The 18,664-nt window shown below is 42.1% G+C and overlaps 4 protein-coding genes across 6 annotated transcripts; 1 reads left to right on the top strand and 3 right to left on the bottom strand.

Annotated features, from left to right (window-relative positions):
• Window positions 1-47: 47 nt before the first annotated feature.
• Window positions 48-1,499, bottom strand: LOC108614516 (serine hydrolase-like protein). Of its 3 annotated transcripts, none has more exons than XM_089466972.1 (3): window positions 1,369-1,499; window positions 1,227-1,307; window positions 48-1,122 (listed from the first exon to the last, which is right to left on the bottom strand). In XM_089466972.1, exons 2-3 carry the CDS (start codon window positions 1,248-1,250, stop codon window positions 118-120), a joined length of 1,029 nt encoding a protein of 342 aa, XP_089323098.1. In that variant the 5' UTR covers window positions 1,251-1,307; window positions 1,369-1,499; the 3' UTR covers window positions 48-117. The 3 variants fall into 3 exon arrangements, with proteins under 3 accessions (XP_089323098.1, XP_089323099.1, XP_017864163.2); XM_089466973.1 differs by having other exon boundaries at window positions 1,388-1,474; XM_018008674.2 differs by having other exon boundaries at window positions 1,227-1,484.
• Window positions 1,500-1,740: 241 nt separating this feature from the next.
• LOC149269130 (putative serine hydrolase) lies at window positions 1,741-2,417 on the bottom strand (the record flags this gene model as incomplete). The annotated part of the gene is made up of 1 exon (XM_089467056.1): window positions 1,741-2,417. A coding segment is annotated over one exon (516 nt), but the record flags the coding sequence as incomplete, so codon positions are not given.
• A 401-nt stretch (window positions 2,418-2,818) lies between these two features.
• Window positions 2,819-4,351, bottom strand: LOC108614517 (putative serine hydrolase). Its single transcript, XM_018008675.2, has 2 exons — window positions 3,960-4,351; window positions 2,819-3,888 (listed from the first exon to the last, which is right to left on the bottom strand). The coding sequence occupies exons 1-2, from the start codon at window positions 3,972-3,974 to the stop codon at window positions 2,968-2,970; spliced, it is 936 nt and encodes a 311-aa protein (XP_017864164.2). The 5' UTR covers window positions 3,975-4,351; the 3' UTR covers window positions 2,819-2,967.
• Window positions 4,352-16,277: 11,926 nt separating this feature from the next.
• Window positions 16,278-18,058, top strand: LOC108614514 (uncharacterized). The gene is made up of 3 exons (XM_018008672.2): window positions 16,278-16,413; window positions 16,475-16,720; window positions 16,782-18,058. Exons 1-3 carry the CDS (start codon window positions 16,278-16,280, stop codon window positions 17,927-17,929), a joined length of 1,530 nt encoding a protein of 509 aa, XP_017864161.1. The 3' UTR covers window positions 17,930-18,058.
• The last annotated feature ends 606 nt before the right edge of the window (window positions 18,059-18,664 follow it).

The raw sequence follows: 18,664 nt of genomic DNA on the forward strand, positions 1-18,664 counted from the left end.
AGCCCTGGTTTCAGCTGAGGGCATACACTTGAAGAAAAAGCTTTCCATGAATTTCACAGAGTATTTATCGATTCAGTATATACTGTACAGGTTTCTTGGCAATTACAATTACAATACTTAAAGCTTGCTGAGACGCCTCAGGTGTCGCGTGAAGAAGTTCTCCTGCTGCCTGCGATGCTCCGTTGTGCTCAGCTTCTTCTCGCCATCCACTGACCAGCTGGAGACCGTGGGCGGCCGATGGTGTCTCAGGAAGGGAACTATGTACTGGGCGCACAGCTCGGGGCTGATCAGATGCACATGATGGGTGCCTGGCACCTCGTAGTACTCGAAGTGCGGGTTCTGCTTGCTTAGGATGGAGATGGCCTCGTTTGCCTTTGAGTTGATATGATGGGACTTGGATGCCTTGATGACCAGGTAGGGTTTATTTTTGATGCGCTTAGCCAATTCAGCGGCCAAGGGGCCGTTGACCGGTAGAATATTATAGTATTTGGTGCGGCCATCCCTTGAAAAGTAGAATCTCTCTGGATACAGCTGCGACTTGGCCACGCTGCGATGCAACAAATGCTGAGCGAACTCTGGGGCAACCGAATTGTTGCTGCCCTTGCTGAGGACAGTGCGGAGCTGTGCCAGCGTGTAGGACGGTGGCTCATGTAGCGAATCCTCCTCCGCACGCTCATCCTCCACCAGATGCTTGTCCAGGGCATATCCGAAATACTTGAGAGCCATAGGGGACTCAAATGGCGGCAAGAGAATGTCCAATGCGATAACCAGATCCACTGTGTGTGGCGCGAGTGCGGTGTAAATGTAGCTCAAGACGCCGCCCAGGGAGTGGCCCATCAGCGAAACCCTTTGCCACTTGTACTCCTTCATGACACGAGCTATGATAAGGACATACTCCATTGTGCTGTAGTGCATGCCCGGTGGCAGCCGTGAGGAGCGTCCATGTCCGGGCAGATCGATGCAGAGCACGCCAAGGTAGTCCGGCAGCAAGGGTATCAGCGTATCAAAGGTGCCCAGGTTGTCCAGCCAGCCGTGGATGGCCAGAATGGGACGCTCCGATCGATTGCCATACCAGCGACCCGCAATGTGACCCCAAGGAGCCCAGATGCGCACATCCTCGTACTATCAAGTGTCACAGAGGAAACGTTTTCATGTTGAACAGTGTATAAACAACGTAAATTGCATGGCCAGCCAGCCGGCTGAAGCTTTTAATTGTGTTTACTCACGTCGCTCAGTGACAAAGTTCCCATGTGGCTCCCTGAACTTTGGCCGTCTGTTTATAAATGTCTTGGCTGCTTGTTTCGGAGCTGCAAAACGTTTTTCCTAATTATCTGGCTCTAGATTGCCTTATCGACGAGCAATTAGTACTTTTTAATGAACATCGTACCATTCCCAGTTAATGAATGCCGCAAAAGCAAAACAACTAATCCGCCTTCTCTTCTCGCTAAGAAAAGTCGTCGCGTACTGAACGCTAAAAGCTTTGCGTCGTTTGTGTACCAATCGAAAGCTTATTTTCGATCGCAACTGTAGTAGAAAGCTTTTTCGAGGCACAGCTGATTTAGTTTGCCATGTATAAACAAACTAAATCAGCTGTTGCTCACTTTGCCTTACAGCTGCTCAGTAGAAATAATTTGTATTATTCGAAAGCTGCAGAATACTCGTATTACTTCAAAGCTTGTAACGGATTTTGTAGCTGTAGCAATTCAAAAGGTGAATTTTCATAGATAAGGCTATGCCATGCAGTGTCAAGAAATTTAATTATCCAGTTACCAAGACAAATATCCAAAACTAAATTTCACTTAAGAGATTATCACTAATAAAATCACAATTTTTAAAATTTTCTTTTAGATTTCCCTTATAGTCTACATATACTGTGCAGTATTCTTGAGATTCTCTCAGATTTAGATCTTACTGATACGCCTCACATGTCTTGCAAAGAAGTTCTCCTGCTGCCTGTGATACCCTGTCGTGCTTAACTCCTCGCCATCCACTGACCAGCTGGAGATCTTGGGCGGGCGATGGGTTCTCAAGAAGGGAACTATGTGCTGGGCAACCAGCTCGGGGTTAACGAAATGCACGTGATGGGTGCCTGGCACCTCGTGGAATTGGAAGAGCGGATTCTGCTCCTTTAGGATGGAGATAGCCTCGCTATCCCTGGAGCTTATATAGTTAGACTTCGATCCCTTTATGATGAGAATGGGTTTGTTCTTGATGCTCCTTGTCATTTCACTGAATAATGCAACAGTGGCCGGAAATAAATTGTTGAACTTGTTACGGTTATCCTTTGTAAAGTAGAATTTGTCCGGATACAGCATAGATGGGGCCACGCAGCGGTTGAGCAAATGATGAGCGAGCTCTGGCGGAACGGAGCTGCTGCTGCCTTTGCTGAGAACATTCCGCAGTTGGTCAATCGTGTATTACATACATATATAAATATAAATATGTATATGTATTAGGTAAGCAATTTTTGCAAAAAATATTCGCAAACCTGTTGCTTCTATTCAGTCAAGCAATTGGTCAAACACTGACGAGGAAAAGCTTTCCATGGCTTCTGCAGAGTGCGAAAGCTTTCAAAAGCTCAACGTTGATCGCAAAAAGCGTAAGAAGAAATTAATGAAATCAGCTGCTGTTTATCTTATGGGACTTTTTGAAGTGCTTGTCCAACTTTCTCTCTGGGAATGGAAATATTGTGTATATTCTGTCTCTTGAACTGAAACCAAAAGCTTGTTTTAAATAATCTCAGTGCTACGATGCCAAAACCTACCGCAAGTCTATCCATGGGAACCTAGTTAAGAGATGGAAAGAGATAAAGACGATGTGATACAATAGATAGAAAAATTTATGGATTGCTATTCGTATATATAAACTATAATATTAATATCAATTGGAATATTTAAAATATTTATGTGTATTCCCAGAACTTGTGTTGAAAAGAGAATGAAACTTTAAGCTCAATTCTTGAACTCTTTATAGCTTGCTGATCACATTCAGCTCGCCTGGATGCTCCCATCGAGTGGGCGGTCGATGCTTGTTTATGAATGGCACAATCCAGGCAGCCAGCTGATGGGGATCGCTGATAAGCACGTGGTGAGGGCCCTGTGCCAAATGATACTCGAAGGCGGGATTCTGTTTGCGCAGAATCTCGAAGGTCGGTATGAAGCCGTCGTTGATGAAGTTGGAGTTGCTTGCCTTGATGACCATGTAGGGTATGTTGCGTATGCGCCGATTCAGCTCCCTCACCAGCCCGGTGCCGGGTGGGAAGAGCGAGTGGTGGATGAGGCGCGAGTCGCGGAATATGTAGAACTTTTCGGGCTGATCGGGCGCTTGCCGCACGCAGCGATCGATCAGCGGATGAACCTGCTCCTTGCTGATCGTGGGAGCTGGACCCCAGCGCGCGTTCTTCAGCTGATCCGCGGTATACAGCTTGGGCGCTGGCGTGGGCGTGAGCATGCGCTCCACGCTGTTGGCCAGATAGTTGATGTAGAAGCTGCTGCTCTTGTAGGGTATGGTCAGCAGATCGATGGCAATCAGCATATCCACGTGATCCCGGCCATAGAACGAGGCATACAAATTGCAGGCGATGGCCCCAAACGAGTGGCCCATCAGCGAGACGCGCTTCCACTTGAAATGCAACACCACGCAGCGAATGATGCTGGTCCACTCAATGACGGAGTACTGCATGCCAGCCGGATACGGCGAGGAGCGACCGTGGCCAGACAGCTCGATGCACAGGACGCCCAGATGGCCGGGCAGCAATGGGACAAGACGTGCAAAGCTGCCCATATTGTCCATCCAGCCGTGAATGGCGAGCAGCGGACGCACCTGACGGCTGCCGTACCAGCGGCAGGCGATGCGGCCCCACGGCGCGCCTATGTCAAAGTCAATAAACTGCCGGGAGGTTTACGGAATGCGCTGCGATTAGCACGTGACTCCTGAAACGAATTTTCCACTTCACTTACCTCATTGCTGTCCATCGTGGCTCCTCTCGGTTTGCTGGTTCCACAACAACTGAACGACACGTACTTTCCACTCCTGCTCAGCCTCTGTGCCAAGGCGTGGCCTTCAAATGCTTCAAACTTGAACTTGTGATAGCCCAAGAATATGTATGTATGTATATGGCTTAGCTCTCTACTATTCTTTCAGTGTGATAAAACTATATTTGCACAAAAGAATACCCTATCTATGGGGCACAGTTGTATTAGCTTGAAATATGATTCAAGTTGAGGTTTGCTTATAAATTTTATTTTTATTTTTTATTGTTATTATTTTTTTTTTTTTAATTCTTTTTATAATTGTTTTGAGCTTTTTATTCGCTTGAGCATGCATAATTATCGATAGCGTATAATTATGAGCAGATTCGATATATGATATGATATCTATAATGATAAGCTCTTTGGAAGAATTGATGCTGGCTGATAGCTCATTGCTATTGGATAAATGTTGTCAATGGGGTTCATAATCTTATATTAATTAACTCTTTTAAGAGAGAATCTTTATCATCATATTGTCTCCCTCATATAAAGATTATTAAATAAAGGGTGTAACTCTAGCGTCACCTTGAGTTTCATTGGCATAAATTTCTATCTCATTGTTTTGCACTGACAAAATTCTCTTATCTGTCAGGCCATTCTTTTTTTTAGCCCCAGGTGCCATAAAAACTAAATATGCACCTAATACGTTTAGCACCTTTGCATGCAAATGACGCAGCACTGTTTAAGTGCTTGAATTTGGACTCAATTTGGACTGCTCTGGAGACTCTGGCCGCAATTCGGAATGCGTTTGCTTGAATTTCCTGTGTGTGAGCGCTATGATTTATATATTTAATTTGTGCTTGAGCAATTTATCATGTCTCTGGCTGTGATCTCCGCTCAAGTGCAAGCCGCTGCTCATGCCCCAGTGGCGTTTCCCTTCTGGAAATGCTATGCAAATTATCTTACCCAAAGTGAAAGTGCGATTTCCCTGCATACATACATGTTTACACAAATGTGCCTGTGTGAGTGTGTGTGTGTGTGTGTGCTATGTACATATTATATTGTATGCATATGCGTTGGCCTTGAATCCATAATTTGCCTGTCAACGACAGCAGCCTCCCACAATTTGCTCACATAATTGAGCTCAAGCATTTGGAAGCCAATTATGATTTCCCATTTTCCATTTTTCCCACCGTAAGGGTCGCGCAGTCAAGCTTTGGGGCCCTCGACGTTCTTTGTGCCGTTTGGCATCGTTTGCGCCTTTTCACATCTCAATCAACCGCGTCCTGGCAACAGCAACTGCTCCGCCTCCTGCTGCTGGTCCTGCTTCCTCTCCTGCTGCTCCTGCCGCTGCTCCTGCTGCTGCTGTGGCTCAGCCTTGTCGAGCTTTCGCCTTTAATTGCTTCTGCCACTTAACATATGCAAATTAATTTTGCTTTTCTTTTTTTCCTTTCTTTTTGTTCGCTTTTGGTTTGGTTTTCGCTTTCATTATTGAGCGTGTCCTACTTGCGTTTGCGGCTATAGCATATTGTCCTGTGTGTCCTTTTTGACACCTTAAGTGCTGCCAGCCCCATGACAATTGTTTGATAAATATTTATCATAGCTACAATGGACGGGGGGTGGCAGCCGAGCGAATAAAAAAAGGGTTAACCGGAGCTTTGCCATTTCCTAGAGCCACATTCATGGCGTTTATTTTTCATTTTGCTCAACGGTAGATAAACAATGCTCGAGGATCTATAGAATAGTGCACTTCACTCCAATTCACGCCACTCCATGCCACTCCATGCCACTCCATTCCATTCCGTTCCACTCCACTCCATTCCACTCCACTCCACTGTACAAGTTTTGCTCAGCTCAATTCATGGACTGACGCGTTCAACCTGCCAGCTAAGTATGTGTGCACGGAGCGCTGAGCTGGGCTCAGCTAGGTGGATGTTTCAACAAAAGACAACGCCGGAAGCTGCCTGCTGCTTCTGATACGCACATCAGCCAAACAAAGAGCAATAACAACAACAACAACAGCAACAACAATATGAAATGGGACAACTTTTTGCCTTGCCTCTGCTATTATTCTTTATGTGCTTTTGCTTTTTTCTACCCCGAATTTTCCGGCTAAACCGAGCGTATGTGTGTGTGTGAGTGTGTGAGTGTGTGTGTGTGTGCGTGTGGGCTTTAAGAGTAACAATAGCATCCGGTCTCATGAACCGGGCCCAAAACAAACGTTGAAGAAATTGCATTAAGAAATCATTTGGCAAAATGTGCAGCACGTTCGAGTTTTACGTTTCTTCTCTATTTCTCTTATTTTCTCGTTTCATTTATTTTTTCGCTTTTTCGGTTTGTTCGGTTTCCGTGCAGTGTTTTAATCTAATTTTAATGAATTATTTTCACACGAAAATTACTTAAGCTAAAAAGTTTCATTTTGTGGTGCCGTTTTACGGTTTGTCGTTTCTTTCCTTGATGCATTTCGCACGTGAATGTGTGTGGCTGTGTGTGTGTGGCTGAGTGTGCGGTATGTGTTTAGAATTGTATGAGCCGTGCAATTATACAAAACCAGGCAAATTTACATTTTTGGCTGCATTTCTAATTTGCATGCGCACAAAAACCGCAATTCGGACAGGCGCACGACATTGTTGATGGCCTCCAACTGAACTGCAGCAATTTATTTAAAAGGAAGTTGTCGATAAACAAAAACACATGTTGAAAATGCGCTTTAGAAGTGTATGTGTGTGTGTGTTTATGTGTGTTTGTGCTTGTGTTAATTTAAAATATGCGTCCTAAATGCATGTATTATGTTATTGTCATTCGAGCAATTTGTTTGCAAACATTTTGAGCTGCCGCTAAAAGTATGCAACAGTTTTTGACAGCTTAAAATAATTTTACTGGTGGCGCGCAAAAGTATGCAATGCTTTTGAGTGCTTAAATCTGGGTGGCATGTAATTAAATTATGTCGCCCAAAATTATGCAAGGCTTTGTTGTTTGTCCCTTATTGTTGCTTTTCATGCTGACGCACGGGGCGTATACTCAATGCTTGGCCACTTAATGCCACGCGCCAGCCAAATTTTGTGGCAAACCGAGGAAATCCCAGTGCCGATAAATTAATTAGCCACAAAATTTATGATTCCGCTCGAGCTGAGTTATTTTCTTCCTTCAGCTCTGCTTTCCATTGCTCTCCCTCAACAATGGATTGGCTTCGTTTGTTTTGTTCATTCGTTTATTAGTTGCGCTTCGCTGCCCAGTTAATAATTAATGTTGCCAATTTATGCATTGTCATAATGCCCGCTCATATATATTTGAGCATTTGTCAAGCGTAAATCTATATGCCGCACGCCCAGACCGCACAGCATTTCATAATTCAATGCGTTCGATTTATGTGCCCGGAACTTTTTGTAGAGTTGCCTGCTCTGTTGTCTGTGGATGAGAATTTTCCCGATTTTGGCCACTTGAGCCGCATGCCAATCGTAATTTACGATTACCCACAAAAACGCAATCCAGTGGTATGCATGTGTGTGTGCTAAGACAAGTGCAGAGACTCGCACAGCTGACCTCCAGCTACTATTTACTACCTGGCAGTTGTATGTATCGATGCTTAGTGTTAGCCAGGTCATAAATTTGCGTTCTTGGTTAACTGTTGTTAGTCCCCAGTGTTTGCTGCCAGCTTTGCGAGCAACAATTTCCACAGAGAGCACGATTTACACAGTAAGTGAGCTAACACACTCAAGGAATTTACAGCAACAAAAGAGAATAGTTTGCATTTTTTCGTTGTTGTTGTTGTTGGTTTTTGGGGGTTTTGTTTTTGGTCTAAACGTGTTTGAATTGGGCCAAAATGCAACTGGCCGTCTCCCTTGTAATTGGAAATTGTAGTTAAAAAGTTTGTAATTGAAAAGTTTATTTTTGATTGGACTCCAAGGCAATAGAGAGACAATAGTTGCTGCATTTGTATTTGTGCTTGTGCCTCTATGTGTCTGTGTGAGTTTTTGGCATTTTGGCCAGTAATTGAACTTCGAACTGTCGCAGTAGTTCAAACGGAGTCAGTAATTAGAGCTGGCCATTTCGATTTGGTTGCCCAGAAACTTGTGCGTATTAATTTATGCCATGCCGAATCCAGAATATTCATATATATCCAGAAAAAGAGATTCTCTCCTCTCTCTCTCTCTCTCTCTTTGACTGACTAAACACAATTAACCATAATTTTTGCAAGCACTCGAAAGTCAAATAATGCAGCAGCTTTTAATTAAACCAGAGTGCATAAATGCAATGCGAAGCTGCAATTTGCATGAAATCCAATTAAACTTTTTATCTAACCAATTCAAATAAATCATACGCACTGTTGTCCCCAACTTGCCACAACAGCTGAAAAAGGGCAATCAAGATAAATATCCAAGCTGCCAGACAGCTTGACATGTGCACATTAGTTTCTCATCCAGATAAGCTTTGTAGTTGGCTTTGGGTTTATTTAAACAGCAGCAACAGCAACAGCAACGGCAATGGCAATGGCAATGGCAACGGCAGCCAAGCGAAATTTGATTGCCATTTGCTGGAGTTTGCCAGGCGGGCGACGTGCCACAGTGCCAGCCTGCCAGCCTGCCAGCGAAAGCCAAAGAAATTCATCAAATAAAGTAAGAATAAAGCAAAGCCGGGAGTTGGCAACGCGGCACGTACAGTGCCTAAAAATTGTGCCACACCACACGCAGCTCCGTTTGCTAACCGCCTGTCGACTCTGCTCTTTGTTCTCCGCTGTTGTTGTGGCCGTCATTTGCATTCGCATCCTTCGCTCTGTTTATTTGCACTTGCATTTTGGTATTTATTCAGTTTTTGGCTGCTATCTCTTTCTCACTGTCTCCCTCACTCTCGCTGTCAGTGTGGCTCTTCCTCTGCTGTTTGCCAATGGCGAATGCCGTGTAATTTGTTGCAACAACTTTCCGATATCAATGTAAATTTTAATTTGTTTGGCAAATATATTTCTGGCAACATTCTGTGCCACGAATTGAGCCGTGAAATTGCCACAGCCAAAATGAACGAGTCCCGTAAACAAATTCAAATACAAATAACCCAACCAGCAAGCCATTTAGCTATAAGCATACATACCATACATACTACATATATTTAAATGTGCAAACAAATGCGATTCGGCATTTGCACTCTATTTGCAGTGAGCTTGCCATGAACTTGCAATGCAGATTAGCTAAGCAGCTTAGCCAAGCATAGAAAATATTATTTAAATTAGAATGCCATGCAAATATATATATATATATATACATATATATATATATATGTATATATTTATTTTAAGAAAGGTCAGCTTCAAGTAAATTAAGCAAGTAGACAATCATCAACGTATGCATACCCTGTAATATCTTTCTTTCTTCACCCATTGGATTATTCTGTATATCAGAGTGGAACACCCCCTCTTTACAGGGTACACCCATAGTCCTGCCTAGTCTTCCACATATTTGCAAGTAGGACTAAATGCAGTGGGCCAAGATTCTTGAGGCAAAAAGTTGTTTCACTTTTGATTGTCGGAACATTTGAGTGCAAAATATAAAGTTCTCAACTTGATCAAAACTAAGTGGCGAAGCATTTGCACGCATGCCAGGACATTACCAGCCTTCAGCAGCAGCGTCCTGTCAGTTAGCAAGGCATTCATGTATGTGTGTGTGTGTGTGTGTGGGTGCAGTCCCCGCTGTGTTTTTCTTACTCTTTCTGCTCTGACAGCCTGTTTTCAATTTGTAATTTTTTTTCTTCTCACTTCAGAGTTTCTTCAAGCGACAGTTTTAAGGAAAGCAGCTCGCAACTGCCGCTGACGCTTGCTGACAGCCAGTCAGTCATTCAGTCAGTCAGTCAGTTAGCTCGAGCGGGGGCCAAGCGAGGCCAATCTTGGCCGTGTCTGGCGCTGTCAGACACGTGCTGGCTGCCCCTATTTAGTCTAGACATTGTCGCTGCATGGCTTCACTATGTCGAAGAGCTCGCGGTAATTGCGAAATGGCAAAAGATTGTAATTGAAATTTGCAGGCGAATAACACTTATGCATGGCCATAATGCATAATGCACATCAAGAAGTAGCCAAAAGAGGAGTCTAGTCTCTCTCTCTCTCTCTCTGTCTCTCTGATTTGACCAGCTTCGATAGCCGCTTAGGAGTGATACAGCGAACAAACAGCCATTTCTTGTCACGATAAGAGAAATAGAAATGTAAATTGCAAGTGAAAAATGCGTTGCCAGCAAAGCAAACGAAACTAAATGAGTCGCCGTTCGCTTGTTCTTCCGGCTGCGCGTGCTATGCGATAAAAAAAAAATTAAATTGACATTTTATGCTAATGCGAGAGTCGAGCGCCACACAAATGCTAGGCGCGAGCCAAATAAATATGCTCGAAATGAACAGACAGTTAATTTAAAAGGCAAAGAGAATATACATTTATGCTGGAGAATGAAAAAATGCACGAGGCTCAACTAAATCAATGAAGGAAATGAATGAGAGAGAGAGAGAGAGAGAGAGAGAAAGTTTTCAAAAAGAGAATTTTTAACTTGAATGATGCTGACTATGCCTAGATGCTATATAGAGACAATTTGTGTACTACAATCTAGATAAAGTTTGCAAGAAGAGAGTCTAAGAGTCTGAGCTGAGCTTAGAGTTGGCAAGGCAATAGATAGAAAGGCAAATGAGGCTGTCGGAACAACTGAAAAAGAAGAAGAATATATATACATAGCAAACTTTGTATATATCTTTATATATATTATATATATCCTCCACAAAAGCTGCCAAAAATAATCCGATTGCAACTTTGAAGTTCGCATCCTCAAAGCTCACTCGGCCAAACAAGACATGAACAATGGAATTTATAAAGAAATAAAAGTTTTGGCTTGCTTTGCACTCGAGACACTTAGCAGAGGCAAAAGCACAACCACAAAAGTGCAAATGGCTCTTGACTTGGCCAAGTGCTTGAGGCCAAGAGGGAAGGCTGCAGTTTGGCAAATGTTCGCACATTTCGGCATATTACATAATTAATAATTATGGTGGAAAAAGTATTTTAATAACTCATGCCCAAGCACTATCTACTCAAGTTCTTGAATTGTCAGTGTGTGTGTGGGTGTGTGTGTGTGTGAGTGATTTTGTGTGTGTGTGTGCTTTGGGTCAAATCAATGTGCGAAACGTGCTAATTGCGGCAGCTGTGCAAATGTGTGCCTTGGCCATTTGATAGTTTGCCATCATTTTGATGGCTTTCAGGCTGACACATGCCACGCCCACACACACACGCACACACGCAGCTGGCATTGAACTGCTGGCCAGAGAGAAAAAACTAATTGCCCAAGCGTCAGGCTTTGAGGTCAGGCAGCAAACTTTGGAATAAATGCCCAGACACACACACACACACACCCACACACACACCTACACCCACACACATAACAATTGTGTGGCATACTTTAAGGCCGAAACTACTCGCAAGTTTCCTTTTTGGCTGCGAATGTCTTCTGCAGGGCCAGCTCAGTTTTTTGGCTGGTGTTCGGTTGAGTGTCGTAAAAAATTGACATACTCATAGCCGCCGTAACACGTAATGAGATACTTCAAAATGATGTTATTGCTTTATTTATAGCGCCACATAAAAACTGGCAACGCTTGGGGCTTTGGCTTAGCTTTGGTTTAGTGTGCAGGCTCGGGTTTCGGGCTCGGGCTCGGCTCCGGGCTTGGATTTCAGTTTCTCTGCGTGTCTCCGGTGAGAGAGCCACATAACCTTTTTTATGTAGTTTTTTGCACCACTCGCACTTTTACAGCTGCCATTTGTCTGAGTTCATCTGCGACGCGCACACACCTGCACACACCTGCTCTACCTGCCTGAATGCTGGCTAATAAAACTGCAGCGAGTGAGTGCCTCATCATCTTCATAAAAGACAAACGCCATGAATTTAAGTAATTGCCAGCGGACGTTGTTTGTTTGTTTGCCTTGTCAGAAATCAACATCAAATAACGTTATTTTCTATGTTGCACTCAAATGGCACAAAACCAACAAACAAACGCCAAACAAGCAACGACTGTAATTTATTTATATTTCGCCTTTATGCACATTATTTATATTTTAATGTGAAAGCATGGCAATCAACAATGTATATGGCAATGCATAAAACTCTATGAGCATTTCAGTCTATAATATTACGACCCATGTGTACTACAATTAATGTTAATAAATATTGGTTATTGTGAATAATAAATATGCTAATGAATTGCATTCTCATTGTACTATATGATATGATTTGCATTTGATTTTTGTTGTGAGTTTCTAGTTAAATTTATTTCGTTTTTTTTTTATTTATTTGAATTTTCTTTTATTGTTGAATGTTTTTATTTTAATTTATATTAATTTTTTATTTAGTTAAATTTCGTTTATTTTATTTTTGTTGAATGTTTTTATTTTATTTTTATATATTAAAAATACATATGTATATATTTATTTGATTTTTTATAGTATGCTCAATACGACATACATATGTTAAAATTTTCATTCAAGTTTATTTCATTTCATTCCACAATCCATTCAATTGTTCCTCATGATCCTCTGCTCTGGATTTCTAAAGTCTCATTTAAGTTCCCTTTGTCATTTCTGCCTTATCAATTGTTTTACTCGATTTCTGTAATTATTCCATTTGCAATATTCCATTCCAGTTATTCCATTTTATATCATTTTTAAATCCATATCAATTTGTTTCAAGCCCTTTCTGTTTTTATTCGCATTTGCTTTCCTTAACTTCATTTATTTTATTCCTTTTACATTTTAATATTCTTCATTTCATATTTTTCTTCAAATTATATATGAAATTCTATTTGGATTTCATTTGCTTTTCTCTCATAGACTTCAAATTTCTTCTTCTATTTTTGAGTTATTCAATTTGCACATTTTAATTTGGCTCAAGATTTAATTGTATTGCCTGATTGATATATTGATGCAGTTTCGTCAACTTGCTTCAAAGTTGAGCTCTCTCTGTTTGCAGCCTGCTGTGAGCAGAGAGCTCTGTCTTTTGGTATATATAATTTGCATTCACAATTTTGCTTATAGTATATTTGAATGCATTCCTTTCTTTCATCTTGGCAAATAAAGTAATTTAATATGTTTGTATTTTAGAAAACGTCAATCAGCCCAGCCCACACTCTCACACACACGCACACTATAGACAGTCGTCCAGCTGCAAGAGCTGCATGAAAAATTCAGCAGCAGAGTTCGTTTCATGCGCGCATTTAAAATGCACTTTGGTTGCACCGAAGAGAGAGACAGAGAGAGAGAGAGAGAGAGAGAGAGAGAGAGAGAAAGAGAGAGAGAAAACAGAGTATGTGTGTGCGTGAGAGAGAGAGAGAGAGAGGGAGCTATGGAAATAATGGGAAAATATTTGTAGCGATAAAGTGAAACGCAAGAGCGAATGCTTTAAAGTGCATTAATTTAATAATGCAAACATGCAGCAAGTTGCATTAACTCTCGCCGCGCAGGCGGCATTAAAATTTGCATAATTGCCGCGAGTCAGGCGCGAGTCAAAGAGCGTGCGAGGGAGTTAAAGGATTTTTTGTAATTGTTATGTGCTGCGGCTCTTGCTGCTTGTGGCCGTTGCCGTTGCCGTTGCCGTTGCCATTGCCGTTGCATGCAACACATGCAGCCAAGGAGTTTTTCAAGCCAAACGAGCGTCCAGCACTTGCCGCAATTAACGATTTTTCATGATTTCAGTGCGGGGCCGAAGCAATTTGCATAAATCAGCGCAAAGTATCTGTGACAACGCAAAAGCCCAGCCGGGGGTGACTGAGGTCCCCCTGCTTGTCATGTGGGTCCCTGCTGCTGCTGCTGCTGCTGCTGCTGAAAAATGTTTACGCATTTGCAACTGTCTGAAGGTCAAACTGAGAACGCATGTATGCGTGTGTGTGTGGCATGATTTAGGCGCCAGCTCCTCCTCCAATGCCCTCTGCTGAGTTATTGCACGGCAGCGGGCCAGCCATTGGTTCGCTCTTGGGCTGGTCACAACTGATTCTGTGCCTCGTGCAGCTTTAATTTAATTTATGCCACAACAGCAACAAAGAGCGGAAGCCCTGTCGAGAGCCACTAAGTGGCCGCCCTCAGCAAAATTAAATGCAGTCAACAATGTTGTTGCTGTTGCTGTTGCTGTCGCTTCTGCTGCTGCTGTCGCTTCTGCTGCTGCTGTTTTTAAATACAATTTATTGTTATGGCAACACAATGTGTTTAGTTTTATGGCCCATAAGACGCCTAATATTAATGCACTAAACTGCATTCTTCAGCCCGCAGCTGAGTTATTTAATGCGTAATTACAGCGCAAATCTTCTTAAGCTAAGACACTCACTCAGCTGGCCAAAGCAAAATGGAAAATGGAGAGCGGAAAATGTTAAATGGAAATTGTATGAAAGCAGCTTAGTGTTTGCTTCACTGCATTCATAAGCGTCTCAGTCGTTCCCTCTTTCTGTCTCGCTGCAGTCTATAGAAATTCTCCAAGCGCACAAAAAGGTCAAAAGCAAATGCGTGCAAAATACCAAAATAAGCATAAAGACCAATGGCAACTGCAACTGCAACAGCATCAGCAACAGCAACTGCAGCAACAACCGCATCGTCAAAAGTCAATTTACTGGCAACACTGGCAACAACTTCAACTAATTAGCCAGTGCTTGGCTTCAAGGGCTGCGGCTGGCTCTTCAGCAGCCCCTCGGCCAAGGGAAGCAAAAAAAAGTGTTGCATGCTTTTAGGCGCTGCCTGGAATTCCGCAAACACTTTACGTCGCAAGCGTAGCTAGTTATGCAGGCATGTATGTCTGTTTGTGTGTGTGTGTGTGTGGTGTGTGTGTATGTACCTCAAGTGTTGTGTGTGTTTATGAGCCACTCGGTTGCATGTTGCATTTAGTTGCCATTTAGTTGGCTGCAGCCCACCCCAGGATGTCCAGGAAGCATATCTTGGCTCACAATTCAATATTTGGCTAGAAATTATCGCATTTCATTGTTGCAAATATTTTGATTTGTGTACTTCGAGTCGTTTATTTCAATTGATTGCATATCTTAGATCCAATTCATTAGCCATGAAATATGCAAGCCAGCATACCTTGCCCTACACCAGCACAAGCCAAATATTTGCTTTAAGTCTCGTACAAATTGCTTTTCCGATTGAATTTGATTTATTTCATCGTTTGCAATCCTCAACCAAAGACTGACACAATGCAATACATGTGCGACTAGAAGAAATTGCTCTGAAGATATCTATCAATATTTAAAGTGAAATCAATTCATTTCATGAATTAGAGCCAAATCTCTCAATTGATTTCACTCAAAGTTTATCGACAGTTGGCTATAAATATTTTATGGCTATAAATTTAGAGATAACTTTTATATCCTTAACACATTGGAAATTGCCTAAATGCGGTAAATTGTTTTTATGCAAATGAATGGAAGAGAAGCATAAAATCTATATCAATATTTTTGTATGAAGTCATATTCTTAGAGATTTTCGGCACAGCTTGGAATTTATGAAAAGTTATAAATGTACACAGATGATATGTATGGAATATATTAAAGTGTGTATATAATATCCAATAAATTATATTAGGTAATATAAATAAAGTAATATATAAAAATTTATCAGCTTAAAATTAAAAAATTATAATACAATTAATTGAGCTTAGTTTAAAAATATGTAAATAATTTTTGTTTCAAACTAAATTAATTAAGCTAATAAAATATATAAAATAGATGAAAATAACCAAATAAGAGATGAACTTAATTCAATAAAAAAATAATAATAATGATAATAAAAATATATAAATAAAATCTGTAATATTCTCCTAAATCAATAAAAATATATAAAATGATAAATATTTAATGTTTAGTTTTTTTTATAAAATGTTTTTAATTACTATCAATTTATTATTATTTACTACAATATTTATTAATTATATTATTATTTTAATTTAATTTGCATTATTTTTTTTTAATTAATTAATTAATTTATTTATTTATTTTTTTATTTATTTATTTATTTTTTTTTTTGTGTTATTTAAATTTAATTATAATTTTATTTTCAAGCCATTTCATTCTCACTCGCAAAATCTCTAGTCCCAATTGTCGCTTTGTTTATGTTGCAACTGAGCGGAGAAAAGAATGCCAGCTAGCTGTTTGGCTGCTGATTCACAGTCAACATTGGAGTTAGACCTTATTGATTCGAGAGTCGTTTAATTAGAGCGTCTCATGTTCGGCGGCATTTATCTTATCAGACAGCTCGACAATGACAAGATCGCGCTATCTATCTGTCAGCAGCCTCTGATAGTTTTTACCCGCTTCGGCGAATGCAGTCGATATTATTTGTGAAAACGCTCTCAACACGCTCAGATGTCCATGTCCCATCGATGCAGCTCCGCTCGTTGGCCTTTGACTCCCTGTGGCAGGCAGTAAGCAACATGTTCCAGCTGCCCGATGTGCTAGGTAAGTCGTAACGAACTGGGTTTGCTTGTCTGACTTGTCGTGCTGTGTGTTTGCTCCACAGTTCTGTGCTGCCTGTGGGGCAGCGGCCTCTCGCTGGGCTACTATCTGAAGTCGGCCTTCGTCTACGACAATCTGTGGCCGCACTGGTACGCCCTGATGGCTGGCATCGTGGTGCTGGTCCTCACTCTCGGCTGGACGGTGCGCAAGCATATCAAGCAGCGCTATAGCTTCGATCACTACTACATCATTTTCTACGGGCTGCTCTGCTCGCTGCTGGGCAGCTGCTTCCTGCTCAGCAAGCAGTTGGGTAAGCGCGGCAGTTGACTTCGCTTCACATTGAAATTAACTATCCACATTGCTCTGCCCAGCGGTTAGCTACTACTTCAGCTTTATTGGCTTGAGCGTGGTCTATCTGGCCGGCTTCAGCTATGTGAGCCTGCGCAGCGATGCCTCGGGCCAGCGGCCGGCGCGGATTGCCATGGGCAATGCTTCGCATGCCTGCGGCCTGGCCGCCGGCTTTGTCCTCTTCAACGAGTTCGAGCCGCAGCGCTGCGGCCTCGTCGCGCTGGGCGTCAACCTGCTGCTGCTGCTGTTCGTGCTCATCAACGAGCTGCTGCAGCATCTGGGCGTGCACAACTACAAGCAGTCACGTGACTTGGTCTTCAATCTGCTCAACGAGGAGCGGCTGGTCTTTCTGCCACGCCAGGCCGTGTTGGCACAGTTCGTGGACCGCCAGGACTATCGGCTGCAGCAGAGTCGCCAATGGCTTGTCCTGCTGCTGGGCGGACTTGTGCTGGTGCTGCAGAGCGGCTGCCTGCTGCACTCGCCCGTCCACCTGCAGCTGATGTGGACCTCCACCAGGGGATTCATGCAAGACTACCAGCTGTTCACACCCTTCGCTCTATACGCCGCCGGCTGTGCCCTGAGCGCCCTCCTCCTGCTGCGCTACACCCCAAAGCTGCTGTATTTGCTGATGGGCGTCATTCAACTGACGCTGGTGGCTGCCCTGCTCTGCATCTACAATGAGGATCAATCGGAGCATTGTTATTTGTTCCTCTGCCTCATCTACGCCAGCGCCGGCATGCTGTCCACTCAGGCTCTGCACTGGCTGCTGGAGTGCTCGCCATTCCTCTACGCCGAGCTCTCGCTCGCCGTCGGCTTTGTGCTGCAGCTGGCCGTCATGGAGGCCAGCAAGTACGAGGTGGGCGTGGACAACGTGTGGACAGCGCTATTGGCCAGCAGCCTCACCTACCTGCTGCTCACCTTGCTGGCCATCGTGCTGACACTCTGGCTGCAGCCTCGCTCCGCCAGCCTCGTCGACGTTCGCAATCGTCTGCTGGGCGTGCGACGCCTCCATCTGCCCGCTGCCCAGACCCAGTTCTGGCACACCAATCACTTTCTCGCCCACGACAAGCAGCCGCACGAGCTGCGGGCCGTGCAGCTGGATAAGACGCGCGTCTTTCAACAGTTTCCAATTAACTCCGACGCTGCCAATGACAAAGCGAATAAGTTTTGAGGTTCTTAGCGTTAAGATATTAGCAATATATTGTTTACCCAAGCGTAGATGCGTATATTATATTGAGATGTGCTTCTCAGCAATAAAAATCGAAGTAATACAACTTTGTCGTAGCAATAAAAATCGAAATGTTTTAAAACGTATATTAACTAGCGAATATTATTAAAAATAAAATCGATATAAACATATAATTACTTAAAGCTTACTGCTTCACGGTTTGCTAGGTTCAGCAATTTATTAGGGTCAGCAATTTAATAATTGTATGTTTTAAATACATTTATAAATTGGAGTGCCTTAGAAAAGCTGAGCTAAATATAAATATATAATTTTTTATTTTATTTAATTTGCTAATTTTATATATACATTTATAATTATTTTATTTTATTTTTTTTTTTAATATTTTTTTTTCTATTATTATTTTTAATTTTTTTATAGTTTGTTTAAGTTGAAAAAGTCATATTCACTCATGATGAAATGCAAATAATAGGTATACCCCTTAAAATTTAACTTTATTAAGTTTAATTTAACCAAACATTTTTTCTACTGTCCATCCGGTTTTTTTTTTTTTTTTTTTTTTTTTTTTTTTTTTTTTTTTTTTTTTTTAAATACCAAAAATTAATTCGTTATGACAAAATCTCTAAAATTATTTTCAAGTACCTATTATTTTCATCATGAGTGTATATCTACAAAACTACATATTTATATATACCATAAAAATATAAAATATATTTAAAT

Source organism: Drosophila arizonae, chromosome 4 (assembly GCF_054131065.1).
Source record: "Drosophila arizonae isolate 15081-1271.41 chromosome 4, UAZ_ARI_1.0, whole genome shotgun sequence".
NCBI classification, from domain to species: domain Eukaryota; kingdom Metazoa; phylum Arthropoda; class Insecta; order Diptera; family Drosophilidae; genus Drosophila; species Drosophila arizonae.